Below are 17,917 nucleotides of genomic sequence, written 5' to 3' on the forward strand. Positions count from 1 at the left end.
TGCCCCACGAGAACCCGCTGCCCCACCCTCTAGCACTAGAGCCAAATTACTACAGTATGTCGGGTTAAAATACTCTGGGTTGCTGGGGGGAGAACGGGGGGAGAGTGCTGGGTAGTTAAATAAAATCAAGACAAGTTTGAGACAGATCTCACAGATCCCACAGATGGAGTAATATTAGTTCCTCCAAATGCCCAGCATTCATGTCCTGCTGGTCTTGACATTCAAACAAAGCCCTGTATCTCTACATAACAAAAGAATGGTTTTATAGCTTTCTGTCTCTGTCATGCAGATGTCTTCACTGTGTATATGGTTGATTTTATATGCTTGTCGGCAAATTCCTTGAACGTGTACCATAACCTTTAAAAAAAAAAGGAAAGAAAAAAAACAAAAAACGACATGCTCTGTTATGTCAGGCATCCCTACACCACATCACTATTCTCACAGGACCTGTTTTACTGAGCAATGCAAGACGCCTCTTACAGCTCCATTTCTGCAGTTTGTGACAGTAAAATAAGAGAGATATTGAGCAGGGTGTGATATGTAAGTTCAGATGGCATAATTATCTTATACGAGAATCTATTTCCTCTTGATTAAGTCAAAACATTTTTTTTTTTGTCCCTTGATTTAAATTCAGCTTGTCCTGGGCCATGTTTGAGCTGTGAGACAGCCTGTTGAGGTTTTGGGCAGGGCTGGGTTTTGGGACTGGCAGGGTTTTGAGACGAAAGCATGGTGTAGCATAGGCCTGCATGTGAGTTCATTCTGGAGGTTTAAGATCTATTCTCCTCTCCAAAACACAGCTCCAAAAACTCCATAGCCCAGCCCCATTAACACTGAAAGAGCGTAAATTAATACAGCCGTCCCCTTCAGCTTCAGATTTCACTCTCTTGCATCAGTTTTGTCCGGAACCAGCAGCTGGAGTTCACTCACAGCTGTCCTTGCAATTCACACACACACACACACACACACACACACACACACACACTCATGCCTGCTTTCACTCAGCTGTGCACTCCGAGGAGGAGTGCTTTCTTTCTAGACTGTTTTTCTAACTGTTTGACCTACTCTAAAGTGTGCAGCGTAGCATTACATATGCACAGATATTTCTCTGAGCTTCTCAGAGAGTTTGAGTTTTTGGAATAGTCTCATGTCTCAGATGTGGGGGAACTTCACTGCATCCTCACTGGAAAGCTATTTCAGACACATAATGATGTCGTCACGTTGGCTGACGGTTATGTGACGGCATTGGCACCAGCCATTTAAATGTGTAATAAGTTACCAGTCTGGCCTCATCTAGTCTTTTTTTCAATTAAACATTCAAGTGATAATAAAATGACTCATTACTATGTAACTAAATATTATGGTAAGTCTTTGTGAATTTAATTTGCTGTAGTAGTACAGAATAGTAGTAGTAGTAGTAGTAGTAGTAATGTTAGTAGTAATAGTGTCAGTAGAAATAGTGATTCTAATAGGAGCTGAATGACAGTTTTACTATAGCTATCTATAACGTCTTTGTGCTCTTGTTGAGGATCAGTCTTCAGCATGGAATCTCATGTCTGTCATTCATGTCTACTATTTTCAACATCTCATTTTTCATTGTCCCTCTGGGATCCCTCACTCTGTGGTTAGAGTAGTTCTTTACAAAAATGTAACTTAACATTTTTTTCCCCATAAAACATGTGAACAGTATAACGTGAGGAGCAGTTATTATTGCTGCAAAATTTGACATATCAGTAAGCGATGATTTGTGAGTAGTGTATTGTTTTAATAATACACATGTCTGGATGAATTTGTTGAATGATAGTGTCTCTTTTGTCTCTTCAGGGAAAGCATGGATGGAGGGAGGATAGCTGTGCAAGTGGAAGACAAAGTAGTGAGAGTAAAAAACATGAAGGTATGAAACTGTGTGTGTGTGTGTGTCTGTGTGTGTGTGTGTGTGTGTTTGTGTGTCTGCTTTTTCTTGTTCTCATAGTCTTCATTCCCACATGTTTTATTCAGTGTGTGCAGAACATAAAAGTATTTTTATATTTTATGTATATAGAAATAAATCACAGTCTGTTTTCACGTACAAGGCAAATGCATTTTTTACAGCCATAGGGGATCAGGAGAGGAGGGAATAGTAGGAGGAGGGTTGTTTTGAGAGTATCTGAGCAACAGGAAGTTTACAGTGTAGACTGGTGGCTTCTTGCTTGATTATGATTAGACTGTTGTTTATTGAAAGTGTGCAAAGTCTATCTTTACACACATACAGTACATACACACTTTCTATTGAGACTGCTCCTCAGATGCCATGGAACACCCACATATCATAACACTGTGAACACACAAATTTAACTCTTAGAGGACGGCTAAGATCCTCTAAACCTGTTTGAAAAATCCTGTGCCTCATTCTTACTGACAAACGCATATGTAAAAATTTGACTTGGGGAATGAGTGAGAGAAACAGCTCTAGTTTTCTGTTCCAGGACTGCATAGTAGGACTTCCTCCTTTGTTGACGATTTGAGAATAAGAGGGGAAAGATTTCATTTCGTTTTCCTTTAACCTAATGCACTGACAGAAGAGCTACATCTGGTGACCTGCTGTTTGGAGAAGGAGACAGAGAAAGAGGGGGGGGGGTGTTGGAGGTGGGGGGCTGGTGGAGCAGACACAAGAAAAAAGACTTCTGTGGCCAGTGCTCTTCCCAAGAGAGGAGCGTTAGTTATTTGAAGAAAGTGGAACAGATATTAAGGGAGGGGATGGAGAAACGGAGATAGATTCAAAATGACCAGGAGATGAGAGGGGACACACGCAAGTGCGCGCGCACACATACCATCCAGTGTTTGATTTGCACAGTGCCTCACACATGCTCCATATTGTTGTTTAAACCATCTATTGCAGAGTCATTGTCTAGTTTGACAGCAGGCTTTACGGAGAGCTGTAGGGACTGTGTTAGTCCAGCATGTTAGCTGTGAGTTATAGCTGCCTGTGGCTCAGTAAGTGGCTTACCATCACTTAGAGAGACACACTCCTGTGGCTATGATACTCTGAGCAGGATTTAATCTCTTAGCTCACAAAACCAAAATAAAACATGTTTTTTACTGTTCCATATATATTTAACACTGAACATTTTACTGGCACCATAGGGAACACTTAACACTTTTTCATTTTGTGCACTTAGGTATTAAATCCTAGTGTAAGAGTTATAAAGTGTTATGTGTAGTCTCCTCAGAAAAATGTTTTTGTCAGTGTAGTGAAGTCGTTAGCCTGACGTGCAGAATGGATGCAGGTTGTGAAAAATCTGCTATAAGCAGATTGTTGCCGTAGACAACAGTCAGCAGTGTTCAGGCATGTCTCTGCATGTTCTCTCTGCTGCCCTCTTGGCATGGCATCACCCTGACTTAACAACTTAACAATACATACACACAAGTGATGGAGCCCGTGAAATGAAGCCAATAAAGTGCTAGAGTGTGCGTGTTTGTGTGTGTGTGTGTGTGTGTGTGTGTGCGTGTATGTGCGTATGTGTGTATATGTGTGTATATGTGTGTGTGTGTGTGTGTGTGTGTGTTGGCGCGTGCACGTGTCTGTGTCTGTGTGTGCATGTGCATGCTTGCGTGGCTGCATGCAGTATTAACTTGAGCGTGTTGTCAGCACTGAGTCAGCCTGTATTCTTTATTTTCCAGTTACATCTCAAGTCAGCCAGAAATAAAATCACTAATCATTCTCTATTCATCCCAGTTGTGTTCTTAGTAAAAGACATCTTGTACCACCAGAAATAATCATTAGCAGTAATTGTTAATCACAGTCAGATTGAATTTGGTTTTGATTAGTGATTAATTTGTTTATTTTGAACAACAGTAATCTAATTTTCTTAAAAAACATAAACAAACAAGTGGTAACAAGAATTTTGTTTTCTCTACCATCTCAGGGAGCTGCAATAATGATTTGAATTATTCAGTAGCACCTTGTTCTTACATTCAGACAACTCTCTTTTTGCTACTTTCTTTAGTTGGAGGGGCGCCTTGATGGACGACTGGAGTCTCCAGGGTCCTCCAGAGAGAGACTGATGGAGTTTGGCTTTGATTACTGTTACTGGTCAGTGGACCCTCAAGGTCCAAATTATGCTTCACAAGAGGAGGTGAGCTCCCAAACTTATGCATATTATTCCTGGCATCATCTCACACTTTGTCTCTCTCTCTCTCTCTCTCTCTCTCTCTCTCTTTCTCTCCCTCCTTGTTGATGAAGGCTTATGCAATGCCATGTCTGGGTGTAGACATGTTTGTGCCAGTTACTGAGACAGCAGGTTGAAGGAGTAATCAAAATGTCTGGACACCAGGAAGAGTTCTGGGAAAATATAATCCTTGGAAAAGAACCAAAATGCTCATCTTTCCATAGACTAATTACTCTGGGATGAGGACATCAGGATCATGAGATTCTGTTTTACTGCGGTTTTTAGGTCTTTTACTTGTAGCTATGATTAGATGTTCATAATTAGAGCTGTGTGTGTTTCTCTGATTACAACGAATGTCCCTCCTATTAGAAAACAAACTGCAGTCACATTATTGTGTACCCCATTGTACAAAGAGAAAAAAACAGATCTTGATGAAGAGGCAGAGCAGAAAGTTCCTGCAGAACAATTAAATTTTACTTGTAGCTTTTTCTTTTGAACATTCTATTGCAATTTCTAAAACTTTATTTAGAAACAAACATTACATTTCAGGCTAATAGTTGAAGGGGGATACATTATCTGTCATTTGTCTTTATGAGAGACTTCCACTCAGCCACCCCCTGTGATAGTGTCTGCACTCAGACACTTCTTTGTCTGCTCTGTTTGAAAGACAAGAGCGCTATGCTGGCCCACGCATAGTGGATGGCACCAGTGTGCGCAGTCTCTCTCTCTCTCTCTCTCTCTCTCTCTCTCTCTCTCTCTCTCTCTCTCTCTCTCTCCTCTCTCTCTCTCTCTCTCTCTCTTCTCTCTTGTGCACACACATACACGCACTTCTTTTTTCTTTCTTTCTTTCTCTCAGTTCTGCCTAGTCAGAGCTTCACAGCATGCCTTGTTCACATTCCACTGACGACTTACGGGTCAATCAGGTCAGAGACAGAAAAAATGACCTCTTTATAGAGTCTTGTAGAGAAATTCAGTTGAGATGCGTAGTTCTAATGCTGCTGGCCAAATGATCTGCTTGGTCGATTCGTTTAAAAAGGAATAGTATGGAACTGAAAGAAAAAACAAAAGTGTAAAGAATAACCTGTGTGATTTGTTTGAACTCACTGTGATCTTGACTTGACTTTTGTATAAACAAGATGGTCTGTGTTAGGCCTCTCAAATCTCTGGGTTTTAACAAATCTGCCACCACAGTTAGAAGAACACTTAATTGGTCTGAGGGCTGTGAAACTGAAAAAAAAAAGTAATTTATATTATTTCTATGTTTTTGTAGGACTATTTATCAGTCATCAGTATACCATTTTCCTGAAGTTCTACGTTGTTAAAAATATAGGAATTTCATGTTGACTGAAAGATTTTTAGTTTGAATTAGCTACATAGTTTAGTTTAACAGATTTGAACTTTTAGATTGACTCAAAGCGTCAGCTGCCCTCTTATTGTGTTGCGCCCATCTGCTGAAGGCTTCTTGTCTGCCTGCAGAATGTGACTGGAGCAGTTCCTCTGGCTCCACTTCCTGTGCAGTCCTGTGGGAGCAACTCAGAGTAAAGCCCACGGTGGAGGGGCAGTCAAATGTGAACCTCCACTGATCAGAGCACTCTCTTCTCCCCTAAAGCCCTGAAGACAGACCCCTCCCTACCCCTACAGCCCTGACCCTTCTGTTTGCACTGAGATACAGTCTGTTTGCTTTTGTGGCAGAAAGATTGTGAGGGTACTCTGGAGGGACACGTCTCTCTATAAACATTCTGCTCTGCAGAAGGGTATGGAGACACACAATGGGAAATGAGGACTATGGGAAAGAGAGGAAAGGAGGATAAAGGAGATGACAAGTTATAGGTAGAGAGGTAGGGCCGTGGAGTACATAGACTTAGAGGGATAATGGAGGCCAGCTGTTGAGTGTGTGTGTCTGAAAGACAGAGAAGGAGAGAAAGAAAGAGAACTGTTTTATAGTTCATAGCCTAGGTCCTAACAGTCCACAAACCATACCCAGTTTAAAATGACCTGCATTCTCCTCCTTTCTCCCTACAAGGCCTTGAAAAACAGGCACGTCAAAAAGAAAAAGAAAAAGCAGTATTCAATACTTTCTATCAGAAATGAGCCATAGTGAGTGGTGAAACAAAGCAGGAAAGAAAGAGATGGAGGGAAGGGTGGAGAGAGGGTGGAGAGTGGAGTGTCTGGATTGGAGGAAGGGCAGGCAGGGGGCAGAGGTTTCACTGTAGCTCCAGCCCCAGTGCTAGCCAAAAGCACAGCTGCTTGGGTAAATGATTTTTCACACTAAGAGAGAGCTTTCACTCTGAGGACGTCATTGGAGTACAATGCTGGTTTTCATTTCCAAGTGAAGTCAGCTCCAAGTGAAGTCAGCTCATGTTTTTTTCCTCTCTTCTTCTCTTCTCTCTCTCTCTCTCTCTCTCTCTCTCTCTCCTTCCTCCATCTTTGGACACAGTGTCTGATTTGATTATGCTCTTGGTATTCCTGGGTCTGTATGTCAGTGGTGTGTTAGACCTCTGAAGAATAGATTCTCTGTGTGTGTATCTCGTGCTAGCGGCTAATATTCATGTATATACATCACGAGCACACATGCTCATCAGCTCTAGACGAATTGTTTTGCAGACAGATTTCTACACATTCATCAGTATTTGCTCTTCTCAGAGTGACTGTCTGTGACCAGAAAAAAGGGAGTTTGTTGCTAACGGTTTTTAGTATATTTTACCAGACATTCAGCTGAGTTCGGTTAGCTGTCGGTAGATGATTTATATACTCTCTATGTTTGAGTGATTGAAACCGTAAACCTTATAGCTATGTTTTGATGGATGTGCTATGCCTAATTGTTCAGAGCACACATGTGAATTCCCTGTGAAGAAACAGATCTTGCTGTACTCTTCCTCTGGCACTCACAGAGCTTTACATCGCTTTGCAAGCTGTGGGAGCCATTTGCAGTTCTAGTAGCTGCTTCACTCTGAGAACTTTAACAAGCGGTGGAGGAGGAGCGTCATACAGCTGCTTTACAGTTCATTTCATTGTTTGTTTATTTATTTATTTATTTACTCCTTTCTCACGCCAGGCTTTTGCCCAGTGCACACTTGAAGTACCGTTTGGTGGCTTGGGGAATGCCTGCTGAAAAATCTGATTGGGGTTGCCAGTTCTTCCCTTTAATGCCTTTCATGTGGGCAGTGATGAATAATGACGGCCTGTCTATCTGTGGAATCCCCCTCAACCTCTCTCCCCCATTGCCATGCAAATTTGACCTACAAATTCTGTGAAAGTATGACAAATGAGAGGCCATTTGAAAGTCTGCCAATAAACTGAGTTCCAATCTCTCTCTATCATTTTCCCTCTCTTTCCCCGCCTCCCTCCCTCCCTTTTCCCTTTTCCCTATTTGCTTGTCCCCTTTGCACCCATTTCTTTCTGTCTCCACAGTCATGTTGTTATAAACAGGAACTGCAAGTCAGCCTGTGTGTGAAATTAAACTCAAATATGAAGCAACGACAGTATGTAGCAAAATGCAGGCAATGTTTTTTTAACCCAGCTCAAAAGCAAAGATGCAACTTTGTGACTTGAGAACATGGCCAATGGAAGCAAAGCTGCCATCTAGTCCCTTTCACAATTTTTTTCAAGGATTGTAGTTGTCTACCTCTCAATTTCTTTCAAGGCTGTGTCCATACTGAGTACTGTGTTTTGCCTGGTTTAGAGCATGGACCTCTTTCTATTACAGCTGTTATAAGTAGAGCTGTTATAAGTAGAGGATTATGGTGGGTATATTTTCTGCATTAAAGCAGCAGGGGATGGAGGTGACGTATGGCTGTGGCTGTCGTGTTGGGCTCGTCTTGGACAGGCTACAGCTGCTGTTCCCCACGGAGACCCCCTGAAATAAGAGGTTTTCCAGGAGCTGCTGTAGACCTGGCCACATGAAATAGCTTCTCCTCTTTACCCAACACTGCTGAAGTTGATTATAGGACTGGCTCTGAAGTGTGCCTATTAGAGGGCTCTAACTTTTTGCATGTTATACAGGAGTGGATCTCTCTCTCTCTCTCTCTCTCTCTCTTTTACTGCCACCCTTGCTAATGTTGGTATTATTTCTGTGCTGTGTGTGCAGAGAAACAGGAATGAGTAGTACTGTGGTGTGTGTGTCTGTGAAAAGATATCATCCCTTTACTCCTCATCTGTCCATCTAAGGCCAACTGGTGCAGACCCACTTCTGAAGTTGCCCCTGCTTCTGTACCTGATTCTCTGGTCACTAGTCTCTCTTTTGTGAGTTGATTTCAGGGAGGCCTATCTATCTTGTGTTTTCCTCTCTCATTGTGTGTGTAAGTGTGTTTGCACAGGAAAGTAAAATCATTTCCTTTGGATCACTACAACACATACACACACACACACACAAAACAAACACACACACACACACACACACACACACACGCACACAGATATGCTCACCTAGGCTCTCAGGATCATAGCCTTCCTGTTGATGCAAATGTTTAGTCTCATTGTGCTTATTTGGAAGGCTACTCAGCCCCCTTTGTTCACTGTGGAGGAGAAATGTCAGTCATTTGTAGTGGTCCTCAGTAGTCTGCTTGCTACCTGCTTTCTCTCGCTCGCTCTCTCTCTGAGCCTGGAAAGTAGGCTGAGCTAGTGAGAGCCCATTGTTGCCCCTCATGGATCTGTGAGTATATCAGACTGTGTGTACAATGGGGACGGCTGTAAGTATGTAATCGTTGCCAAATTACTAAAGAAAATACAATGATGTAAGACAATAGGAAGAATAGGTCACTGACTGATTAGACCAATGAGGGTGCAGTAGTGGGAGGAGTGGTTTAACAGGCCTTGACCAATGTGTGTATATGTGCATCTGTATGTTTGTGTGTAGAAAGAAAGAAAGAAAGAAAGAAAGAAAGAAAGAAAGAAAAAAGGCGAGCAAACATTATTAATTCGGAGAGGTGAGTCCATGCCTTAAAGAGAGAACAAAACAGCATTCTTTACTCTCTGTTCTCTGTTAGGGAGGTGCCTCTCGTGGCCTGAAGTTCCCTGATGTGTGATTTAGAATTGACTTCTCCACGGCTGAGGAGCCAAGCTCTGACTAATTAGCCCAGAGGAGAGCGGGAGTGCCTTCCCTCTTTGTGTGGTCAGTGATCTCTACTCTCCAGCCAATAACATACCAATTAGAGCTCCATTCAGAGAAATTCACTGGAGTAGGGGTAAGCCTGGAGGTCCGGATGCCTCCATTCTACAATGCTGTTACAACTGCATACAAAGTTACAACTGCATACAAACCTGGATTACAATGGAGATCCCAAAATGGCTGCAGTTTTGCTGACTCACCCAGTTTCCAGTGGACAAGGGAGGTTGAATTATACAATCTCACCATTTACCACTCCCTTTGTAGAGTGTACAGCACGTTTAAGACTTGTTTTTGTGTGATTTGTGATGTGTGTGTTTTGATGCTTGATACACTGACTCATGTCAAGTCTCAAATGTGGGGACAATACCTGTATGCACACGCATATGTGTGTGTGTGTGTGTTGAAACATGGGTATGTTCCCTGGATGAAGGGTATATTTAATTCTGATCCTCAGATACACTATGTTGTGCAGATTTTTACTCAGGGCTGAAAAGCAATACTGCAATTTATTCTTATAGGCATCCTAATCTTCACTGAAGGATAATTATCAGTTTTAAACATGCCCTCTGGTATGTCCAAGATATACTTGTAGAACTTGTAGAAACACTTGGGCCTTGAAATAGTGTCCAATGAAATCAGTGAGAATAGTGTCCAATGAAATCAGTGAGAATAGTGTCCAATGAAATCAGTGAGAATAGTGTCCAATGAAATCAGTGAGAACAGTGTGCAATGATATCCTGAACTTGCATGTTTGTAAAACTTTCACCATGTTTACACTAAGAAACTGAAACAGACAAAACAGACATCAAATGTCTGCACTTTTTCCACAATTTTACTGACCCATTACACAGATCAAAAATGTCTGATACATGACAGAGTCCAGCACTGTACTTGATCCTGCGTGCTGGGAGTATGATTTCCACTGCACATGTCTCGCAATATGCGTGTGTGTGTGTGTGTGTGTGTGTGTGTGTGTAAGAGTCGGCTTTGATAGAAGCCGTCACGATGTGTGTGTAAGAGTAGAGAATTTGCTGTATCAGGGCTGTGTGTGTTTTCTGAGCCTCTCACAGAGTGTGGAGGTCCTGTCTTCAGACCTGGGAGCCGCTTCATGCCTGTTCTCTCTCAGTAAGGAGAGGAGAAATAAAAACACACAGCACAGGTTTAGTTTTAGACCTCATAACTCCTACATGATCCCTCTCTGTCGTTTGTTTCTCTCTCTCTCTCTCTCTCTCTCTCTCTCTCTGGTGTTTTTCTCTCTTCGTTAGTTCACCTCTACGCTCCTTACCCAAACTCTGTCAGCCCAAAAACTAGCCTGGCATGGAATGCTTGGAATTTATGTGGGCTCAGAAAAACATATAAAGGGCCACTTGCACTTTTTCACACAACCATGTATGCACAGGAAAAAAGAAAGAGACAACTTCAAATATGCAGAAGATTATGTGCCTGGTCACATGTATTTTTGTATTTGAGCCAAGCTTATGGGTGTGAATCATGATCTGTATAATCCAGAGCTTTAAAAGTTTATGTGTCTTTTTGTGTGATCTCCTGTAGGTGTTTCAGGACCTGGGTGTGTCAGTGCTGGCTGGGGCATCAGAGGGCTATAATGTGTGCCTTTTTGCGTATGGACAGACAGGATCGGGGAAAACCTATACTATGTTGGGTACTCCGGTGAGCAGGAACACTGGTGGAGCAAGGAGGATTGGTTTAAATACATGCATAGTCAAATATGTAATCTCATATTAATTATGTGTGTCTAGGCATCTTTAAAAATGCATTAGTGCTTTGTTTGATATCTTACTCTCAATCTTTTTTTTTTGTTCTCTCTATTCTGTGTCCAGGACTCCATTGGACTTACGCCCAGGATCTGTCAAGTGAGTAGCTAACAATAGTTATGTTGGATTTTTATAATCATCCTGTAATTATGTCTTCACTCTGAGAGAAGTATCCACCGGTTAAGCTGTATCTCCCCATGAAATGTAATGAGTAATAGTCAGAGAAGTCTCCTAACACAGCATGGTCGCTGATTGCATGCTGCTATCTGTCCACTTAGGGCCTGTTCAGATCTGGGGTGGACTCTCCTGATGGACAGAACTGCAGAGTGGAAATAAGGTTTTGAGGAGATTCTGCCTCTCTCTCTCTCTCTCTCTCTCCCTCTGTGTATGTGTGCGCGCGAATGAATGTGTATATGTAATTCAAAGACTGAACATAAATGTCATTGAATGCCCATATGTCCATATGACTTGGGCAGTCTTCTGTAAAATTTCAAACACACCTCAGACTCTGTTTGACATTTAGAAGTCAAGACATGTTAAATTGCTCATGTGTTAGGCAGCTGCAGTGAGGGTTATTGTTTTAAAGCCGTAAATCACACTGCCAGCTTTTAAAAGTGGACCGACTCAGGATATTTAAACTAAAGGTGATATTTACGCTAAAGGTGTAACACAGCATCAGGTATAGGGTTGTGTGTGTGTGTGCGTGTGTGAACATGAGTGTGTTAGCGTGTACCCTCATTATAATGTTAATGACAATGCTAATCTTTTTCCCCTGCAGTTTCATAGAAATCTATAATGAGCGTGTACGTGATTTGCTAAGACCGGCGGACCAGAAGAAACCAGTCTCCCTGCGGGTCAGAGAGCACCCAGAAAAGGGGCCCTATGTTCAGGGTATGTTCATTCACTACCTTCGTTTTAATGAGTTTAAAAATACCCCTACATAATACCAAAGACAAGTTGACCACCACAAACCAAAGACCTTGGGATGAACTGTCCCCACCCATGATAAGAGACCCTCTCTGGAAAAGTCTATGTGGGAAAACTGCTGTCAGTGGACTGAAAGATGGATTTGACTATATATTTTTAGACTGGAGTTAACTGTGGGCAAGAAGTGGTTGGATTATATTCAGTTTTATGTTATGAACCCTGATCTAAGTTAAGGTACTCTGTCCCTGCCCCTCCTCCACCTCTTTCTCTTTTTTTCTTTCTCTCCCTGTTTCTCTTCTTGTCTGACGTCCAGTCATTGTCTGTATCAGGAGAAATCCCACTGCAGCGTAGGAAATGACCTCAGTTCCTGTGGCCAAAAAGAGCACAGTGCTATTCACACACTGCATATTGTGTAGTGATGGAGATTTCTCTCAGGGTCCACACACAAACATTCTCTCTCTCTCTCTCTCTCTCTCTCTCTCTCTCTCTTTCTCTCTCTCTCTCTCTCTCTCTTTCTCTCTCTTTCTCTCTCTCTCTCTCTCTCTCTCTCTTTCTCTCTCTTTCTCTCTCCCTCTCTCCACCTTTAGGTTTGTTTGTTTCTTTCTTAGCAGAGCTGTGATAGTCTCACCAACTCTGCAACACTCCAAAGTTAACACTCCTAATTTTCCATTTGATCAACCACAAAAGGCGTACTTTCATCTCAATCCTGAAGTTTGCCACTGCATCCTAAGCACAGGAAGAAAGTGGTTTTGACTCATGTCCTTTGCATGATGACGATGTGGAGAAATTATGTCATTCTCATTCTGTATTATTAGAGACATGGAATCTTCCCTTCCTCCTCCACAAACCGCAATGGTACATAGTCCCATTTCTGCATACGGTGTACCTGATTCTGGATCATGTGATTGTGCAATGTTTTTGTCAAAATAATTTGTAAATACATGATTCTAGGACTATACACTGAAATTTCAGTGATTTCTGTAACTGATCCATCATGCAATTTCTTGATCATGACAAGGGAACTTACAATCGGTATCGTAACTGAAAACCCAACACAGACTAGTACTAAATGAATAAGACGTTGACATGTATACAAGATAACATACCTTGAAAACACTACAAGAGTTTATTGATGAAATATCATGGTAATTTCTCACTGCAAGCTGTACTGCATCTGTATATAGCAGTGGCCCTGATTTTTATGTGTCTTCCAACAGGTCTCTCTCAGCATGTGGTATCAGATTACAAGCAGGCAGTGGACTTGCTGGAGGAAGGCATCGCCAATCGTATCACAGCAGCTACACACATTCATGATGCCAGCAGCCGATCTCACGCCATCTTCACTATCCAGTACACACAGGTCCGTACCTGACCAAATTCACCAGTCAAAGCTCTCAAATTCAAATTAGCACTGTGCTGTAAACTGACTGAGCAAATTTAAAATTTGACTTTTGTTCATAGTGGCTCACTCAAGTGCCTCTGTAAATATTTTTTCTCATATAATCTATTACCTAGTTTTAGCTAGTTAATAAAAATGTAATAAATCAACATACTCAAAATGTTGGCCTGCTTTCTGTAGCTTAAATGTAACAGTCATGTTTGTCCTTTATGCTACAGGCTATTCTTGAAAACAACCTCCCCTCAGAAATAGTCAGCAAGATCAATCTTGTGGATTTGGCTGGCAGGTTAGTTCCCTTATAATTTATGCTCTTTTTGTGTGGAGATCATTCATCCTCTCAGCTATTTACTTAAAGAGTGTAACCAACCAACATTTGTTATCTATGCTGCTTAGCTACTTTATGTTTGTGCCAATTTTTTAAAAATAACATTTTAGTCCTTTCCCAGAGCAGCTTTGGTGTTTTGTGAGATTGCCCCCTAGTGGCTACAGTCTGCAAAATATTTGTACATAAGGATTTGAGGGGTGATATCTTACTGAAGAACTAATACTGTATTATAATCAATCTGTATCCCTCCCGTAGTGAGCGGGCAGATCCTCACTACTGCCGGGACAGAATCACAGAGGGAGCCAACATCAATAAATCCCTAGTCACTCTTGGCATTGTTATCTCCACTCTTGGTAAAACATTGTCCACATCCCTAAACTCCTCAGCCTTTCTCCATTCTTTTTACTCTCTTTCCTTTTCTTTTTTTTTTTTTGATAAAACTTGTTATTTTTCTCTCCCTGATTCTATCTACAGCTCAGAATTCCCAGATGTTTAGTAGCAGTCAGAGCATTAATAGTGTGGCCAGTGAGGGGGAGGGTAGTACAGTGGGCAGTCAGTCCAGCTCTCTGTCCGGCAGTGGTCGAAGGCACTGCTTCATCCCCTACAGAGACTCCGTCCTTACCTGGCTCCTCAAAGACAGCCTTGGAGGCAACTCCAAGACCATCATGATTGCAAGTGAGTGCTGAATCTTGACAAGTCATGGTCATATTTGTAGTATTTGTGATGGATACAATGACAGACATATTCTGTTAGCAGTGTTCTGGGGCTCATGTTGGGGCTTTAGTTGGTTACTTAATTTGTGTAGTAAAATCACATTGTTTCTGTCTCTGATGCACTGTCTCCCTGCAGCCATCTCTCCCTCATGTAGCAGCTACAATGAAACTTTGAGTACCCTTCGCTATGCTGCCCATGCAAGAAACATTGTCAACAAGCCCCGAGTCAATGAGGTGTGTATTTGGTGTTTGGGTGCCAGTATGCCACCAGTAGCTGAGCATTTTGTTTTACGTCTTTGTGATATGGAACGAATCTTTTATATTTGATCTCAGGATGCTAACGTGAAGCTGATCAGGGAACTGCGGGAGGAAATTGATCGGCTAAAGAGCATGCTGCTGAGCTTTGAAATGGTACTAGACACTTCTCACCAGCTGTGACTGTGCTCATTCATTTTCACTGTTGTCACTGTAATGTAGAGTGAAAAATGATCGAAAGTTCTTGCTTCTCTGCAAGTCAGTTATACAAACATTTCTCTTTTCTGTGTCACAGCGGAGAAACCTGAGTCCCTCACTTAGTGATGAGCGAGATGGAAGTTTCTCTGACATAGTGCTACAGAATGAGCTGAAGGTCAGACTTCACTACCCACTTAAAGCTAATACATAATACTGTTCTGTGTAAAGGTTTCACCTTATTCTCTCTCTCTCTCTCTCTCTCTCTCTCTCTTTCTCTCTTTCTTTCTCTCTCTCTCCTCTCTCGCTCTGTCTCTGTCTCTCTGTGTGTGTCTCTGTCTCTTTCCCTGCTCCTCAGGTGGAGCAGCTGACAAGGGACTGGTCTGATAGCTGGGGTGATAAGCGTGCATTGCTAGAGCAGTACGGAGTGGACATAAACCAAGACAGGGCAGGGGTGCTGATCCACTCTCTTCTGCCTCATCTCGTTGCCCTGGACCGGGACGTCCTCAGCACGGGAATCACAATCTACCATTTGCCGGTACTGCTTTCATTGCAGTTGACTACCAGTCTCTCTGTTACTCTCAGCTCATTTACAACAACACAGTTTGGTGGTTGTACTGCATGACTTAAAAAGAGCTAGCTGAATATGCACCAGATGTATCCATGGTTTCTCCTTTCCTCTCTGCAATGAACTCACTAACCATTAACAGTGTTTTTTAAAATTTTTTTCTTCTCTTTTCTTTTCTCTGAACTAGATCCTTCTTCCTTATTCTTCTTTCTGTCTTATTTTTTCACCTGTTGGTCTTTGAACCAAATTCTTAAGCTGTGGTCCCCAGAAAGGTAAAAAAAAATCCTGACAGCCCTGTTTCTCACTTACTGTCTTTCATCTTTTTCCTTTTTCTCCCTTTCACTATCCCCCTTTCATGTTGTTGTGTGTTTAGTATTAAGAAACTGAGACAGATTTTGAAAGGAGGATTAAGCTAGCTTTGAAGTATTTACGTAAATCTGTCCAAACTCAGGGGAGCTTTGTTCTGATTGTAGTTGTGACAAACATAGCAACAGACTGTGCACTTTCAGCATTTCCTGTATCTTAGATTCTGAATCCCATCTGGGAGTCCTTGCCCTCCTCTAGTGTGTCTGGACTAACATAAGCAATCCTCTCTAAGAGCTGTAAACACATCCACCACATGCCTGAGAGGTGTGATTATGATGAGGTCCGGTGAAAATAAACCACCAGTCATAATGACATAATGTCATGTTTTCATTAGAGTGAACATTATGAAACCGGTTCCTTTTTTTAGTTTTGTTGTTGTTTTGTGAGTTTCTGTTTGTGTCCTCGATTGTGGATTACGATTTATTGGGAGACTTTTTTGTTTTAATAATGGCTGTTATTTTTAGAGATAAAAGTGTTGAAATATTTCTTTTGTTTTTGGGCTAAAGTTAGGGCTAGGTTATTAATCTTTAGTGGAATTTTGATACAAAGGGAAAGACTAGGCTAAACCTAAACAGTAGGCTATATTTTGTATGTTTTGTGTTTGCTCAGCAATGGAATACTTTCATATGAGTTCACAGAAGCTCTCGTTCTTTTTCTCTTTCACAGGAGGGGGTGACTAGAATCGGACCTCATGATCAAAGTCAAGAAGAACCACAGATAGGTATCTCATATTAATTAGTACATTCCTCTCAGATCATACCACACAGTTTATGATGTATATTCCATTAACAGTGGATGATTTTGCTGTTATAATTTTGTTCTGGAGCAGTCCTTAATGGAGGTTCAGCCTGTGAGATTGAGAATCAGGGTGGGGTGGTGACACTGAGGCCCCTCCCTGAGAACATCTGCACGGTCAATGAACGAGAGGTAACAGAGCCGTGCAGACTAGCACAAGGTAACGGCTTTTCTTTATGTAAGGTATGAATCACTGCAGGGCATAACTATTAAGAACAGGAATTTCAGATGAGGAGCTTTGTGAATGAATAGTTTCCATGTGGCATGTTTTGGATGTTTCTTTGTAATCAGTGTTACTGTTTGTCTTGTAAGGTGCTGTGATAACATTAGGGGGAATCCACAAGTTTCGCTTCAACCACCCTGCAGAGGCAGCAGTACTGAGGGAGCGGAGACGGGTATGATTTCCTGCACCATGGAACCAATGAGATATTCACATTAAAGATTTCAGTGACGGGTGAAACTGAATAGTTATCTAATTGATAGAGAGATAAGTTAAGATCTGTGAGCTGGTCTCTAAACTGAGTTCTGATGCAGTAACTAATTTTCCTTCAGCAAAGTGCCACCTTGTGGTATTACAGAGTTTATCGTAGCTATAGACATATAGCTTCATTGTCAAATTGTAAATTGGACACAAATTTGGGACTAATTCAGAACATCTGCAGTCTGACCACAATCTATAAAATGTATAAAATCTTGTTATCATTAACGTAAACGTTGGAGTGCAGTTAATCTGACAAACATGATGGTGAGAAGAGCCTTGTGGTACTGATGAATGTGTCGTGCTTGTTCTTCACAGACCAGTGAAGGAGCTTTGACCTGTAGCCACTCAGAACTTGATGCCCTCACCTCTGACTCAGGGTAAATAAAGGCACTGACAGCTAATAGTGTACAAGAAATTTGCAGTATTAAATCCTCATGTAAAGTATGCAGTTATATTGGGACATATGTATTTGCATGAATCTAATTTACATTTGCTAAATGTAAATATAACATTTTAAATAATGAAAGGTTGCCTTTTTTCTAAGAAGAGCTCACTGAACTTGCAACCAAACCATTAATAGGTCCCATAGAGGAATGTGTTTACAGAACTGGCTTAACTGTTGCTCGGTTACAACAAGGTGTTAAGCACCAAAGGCATAGTCATTTGCTCAGGCAGAGAGGCACTAATCTGTCTGGATTTCACTCTTTTCAACAAAATCTAATCACTGATTTTGCATCTTAGTCTCAACATTTTACTTGAGTAAGGTTTTAAGATCTGGAGCTCGCTTACTTGCTTATCTTGCACATATTGCTGCATATGTCTGTTGTGTTGTTACCAAGTCTGTCTTTGTGCTGGTTCATGTTCAGGGT

General features: G+C 41.6%; 1 protein-coding gene across 1 annotated transcript; it reads left to right on the forward strand.

Moving 5' to 3' along the window:
• Window positions 1-1,828: 1,828 nt before the first annotated feature.
• On the forward strand, window positions 1,829-15,785 carry LOC115823375 (stAR-related lipid transfer protein 9-like). The gene is made up of 14 exons (XM_030787424.1): window positions 1,829-1,891; window positions 3,984-4,112; window positions 10,804-10,871; window positions 11,091-11,123; window positions 11,803-11,915; window positions 13,169-13,311; window positions 13,569-13,636; window positions 13,931-14,028; window positions 14,150-14,350; window positions 14,525-14,622; window positions 14,722-14,799; window positions 14,939-15,016; window positions 15,197-15,376; window positions 15,780-15,785. The coding sequence occupies exons 1-14, from the start codon at window positions 1,829-1,831 to the stop codon at window positions 15,783-15,785; spliced, it is 1,356 nt and encodes a 451-aa protein (XP_030643284.1).
• Window positions 15,786-17,917: the final 2,132 nt, after the last annotated feature.

The sequence above is a fragment of the Chanos chanos genome, chromosome 10 (assembly GCF_902362185.1).
Source record: "Chanos chanos chromosome 10, fChaCha1.1, whole genome shotgun sequence".
In the NCBI taxonomy this organism is placed as follows: Eukaryota; Metazoa; Chordata; class Actinopteri; order Gonorynchiformes; family Chanidae; genus Chanos; species Chanos chanos.

Excerpts from the sequence above, each read along its gene's own strand:
- LOC115823375 (XM_030787424.1), top strand. The coding sequence starts at position 1,829 with ATGGATGGAGGGAGGATAGCTGTGCAAGTGGAAGACAAAGTAGTGAGA. Across the intron at positions 11,916-13,168 it reads AAAGGGGCCCTATGTTCAGG|GTCTCTCTCAGCATGTGGTA; the intron begins GTATGTTCATTC and ends GTCTTCCAACAG. Across the intron at positions 14,800-14,938 it reads TGCTGCTGAGCTTTGAAATG|CGGAGAAACCTGAGTCCCTC; the intron begins GTACTAGACACT and ends TCTGTGTCACAG.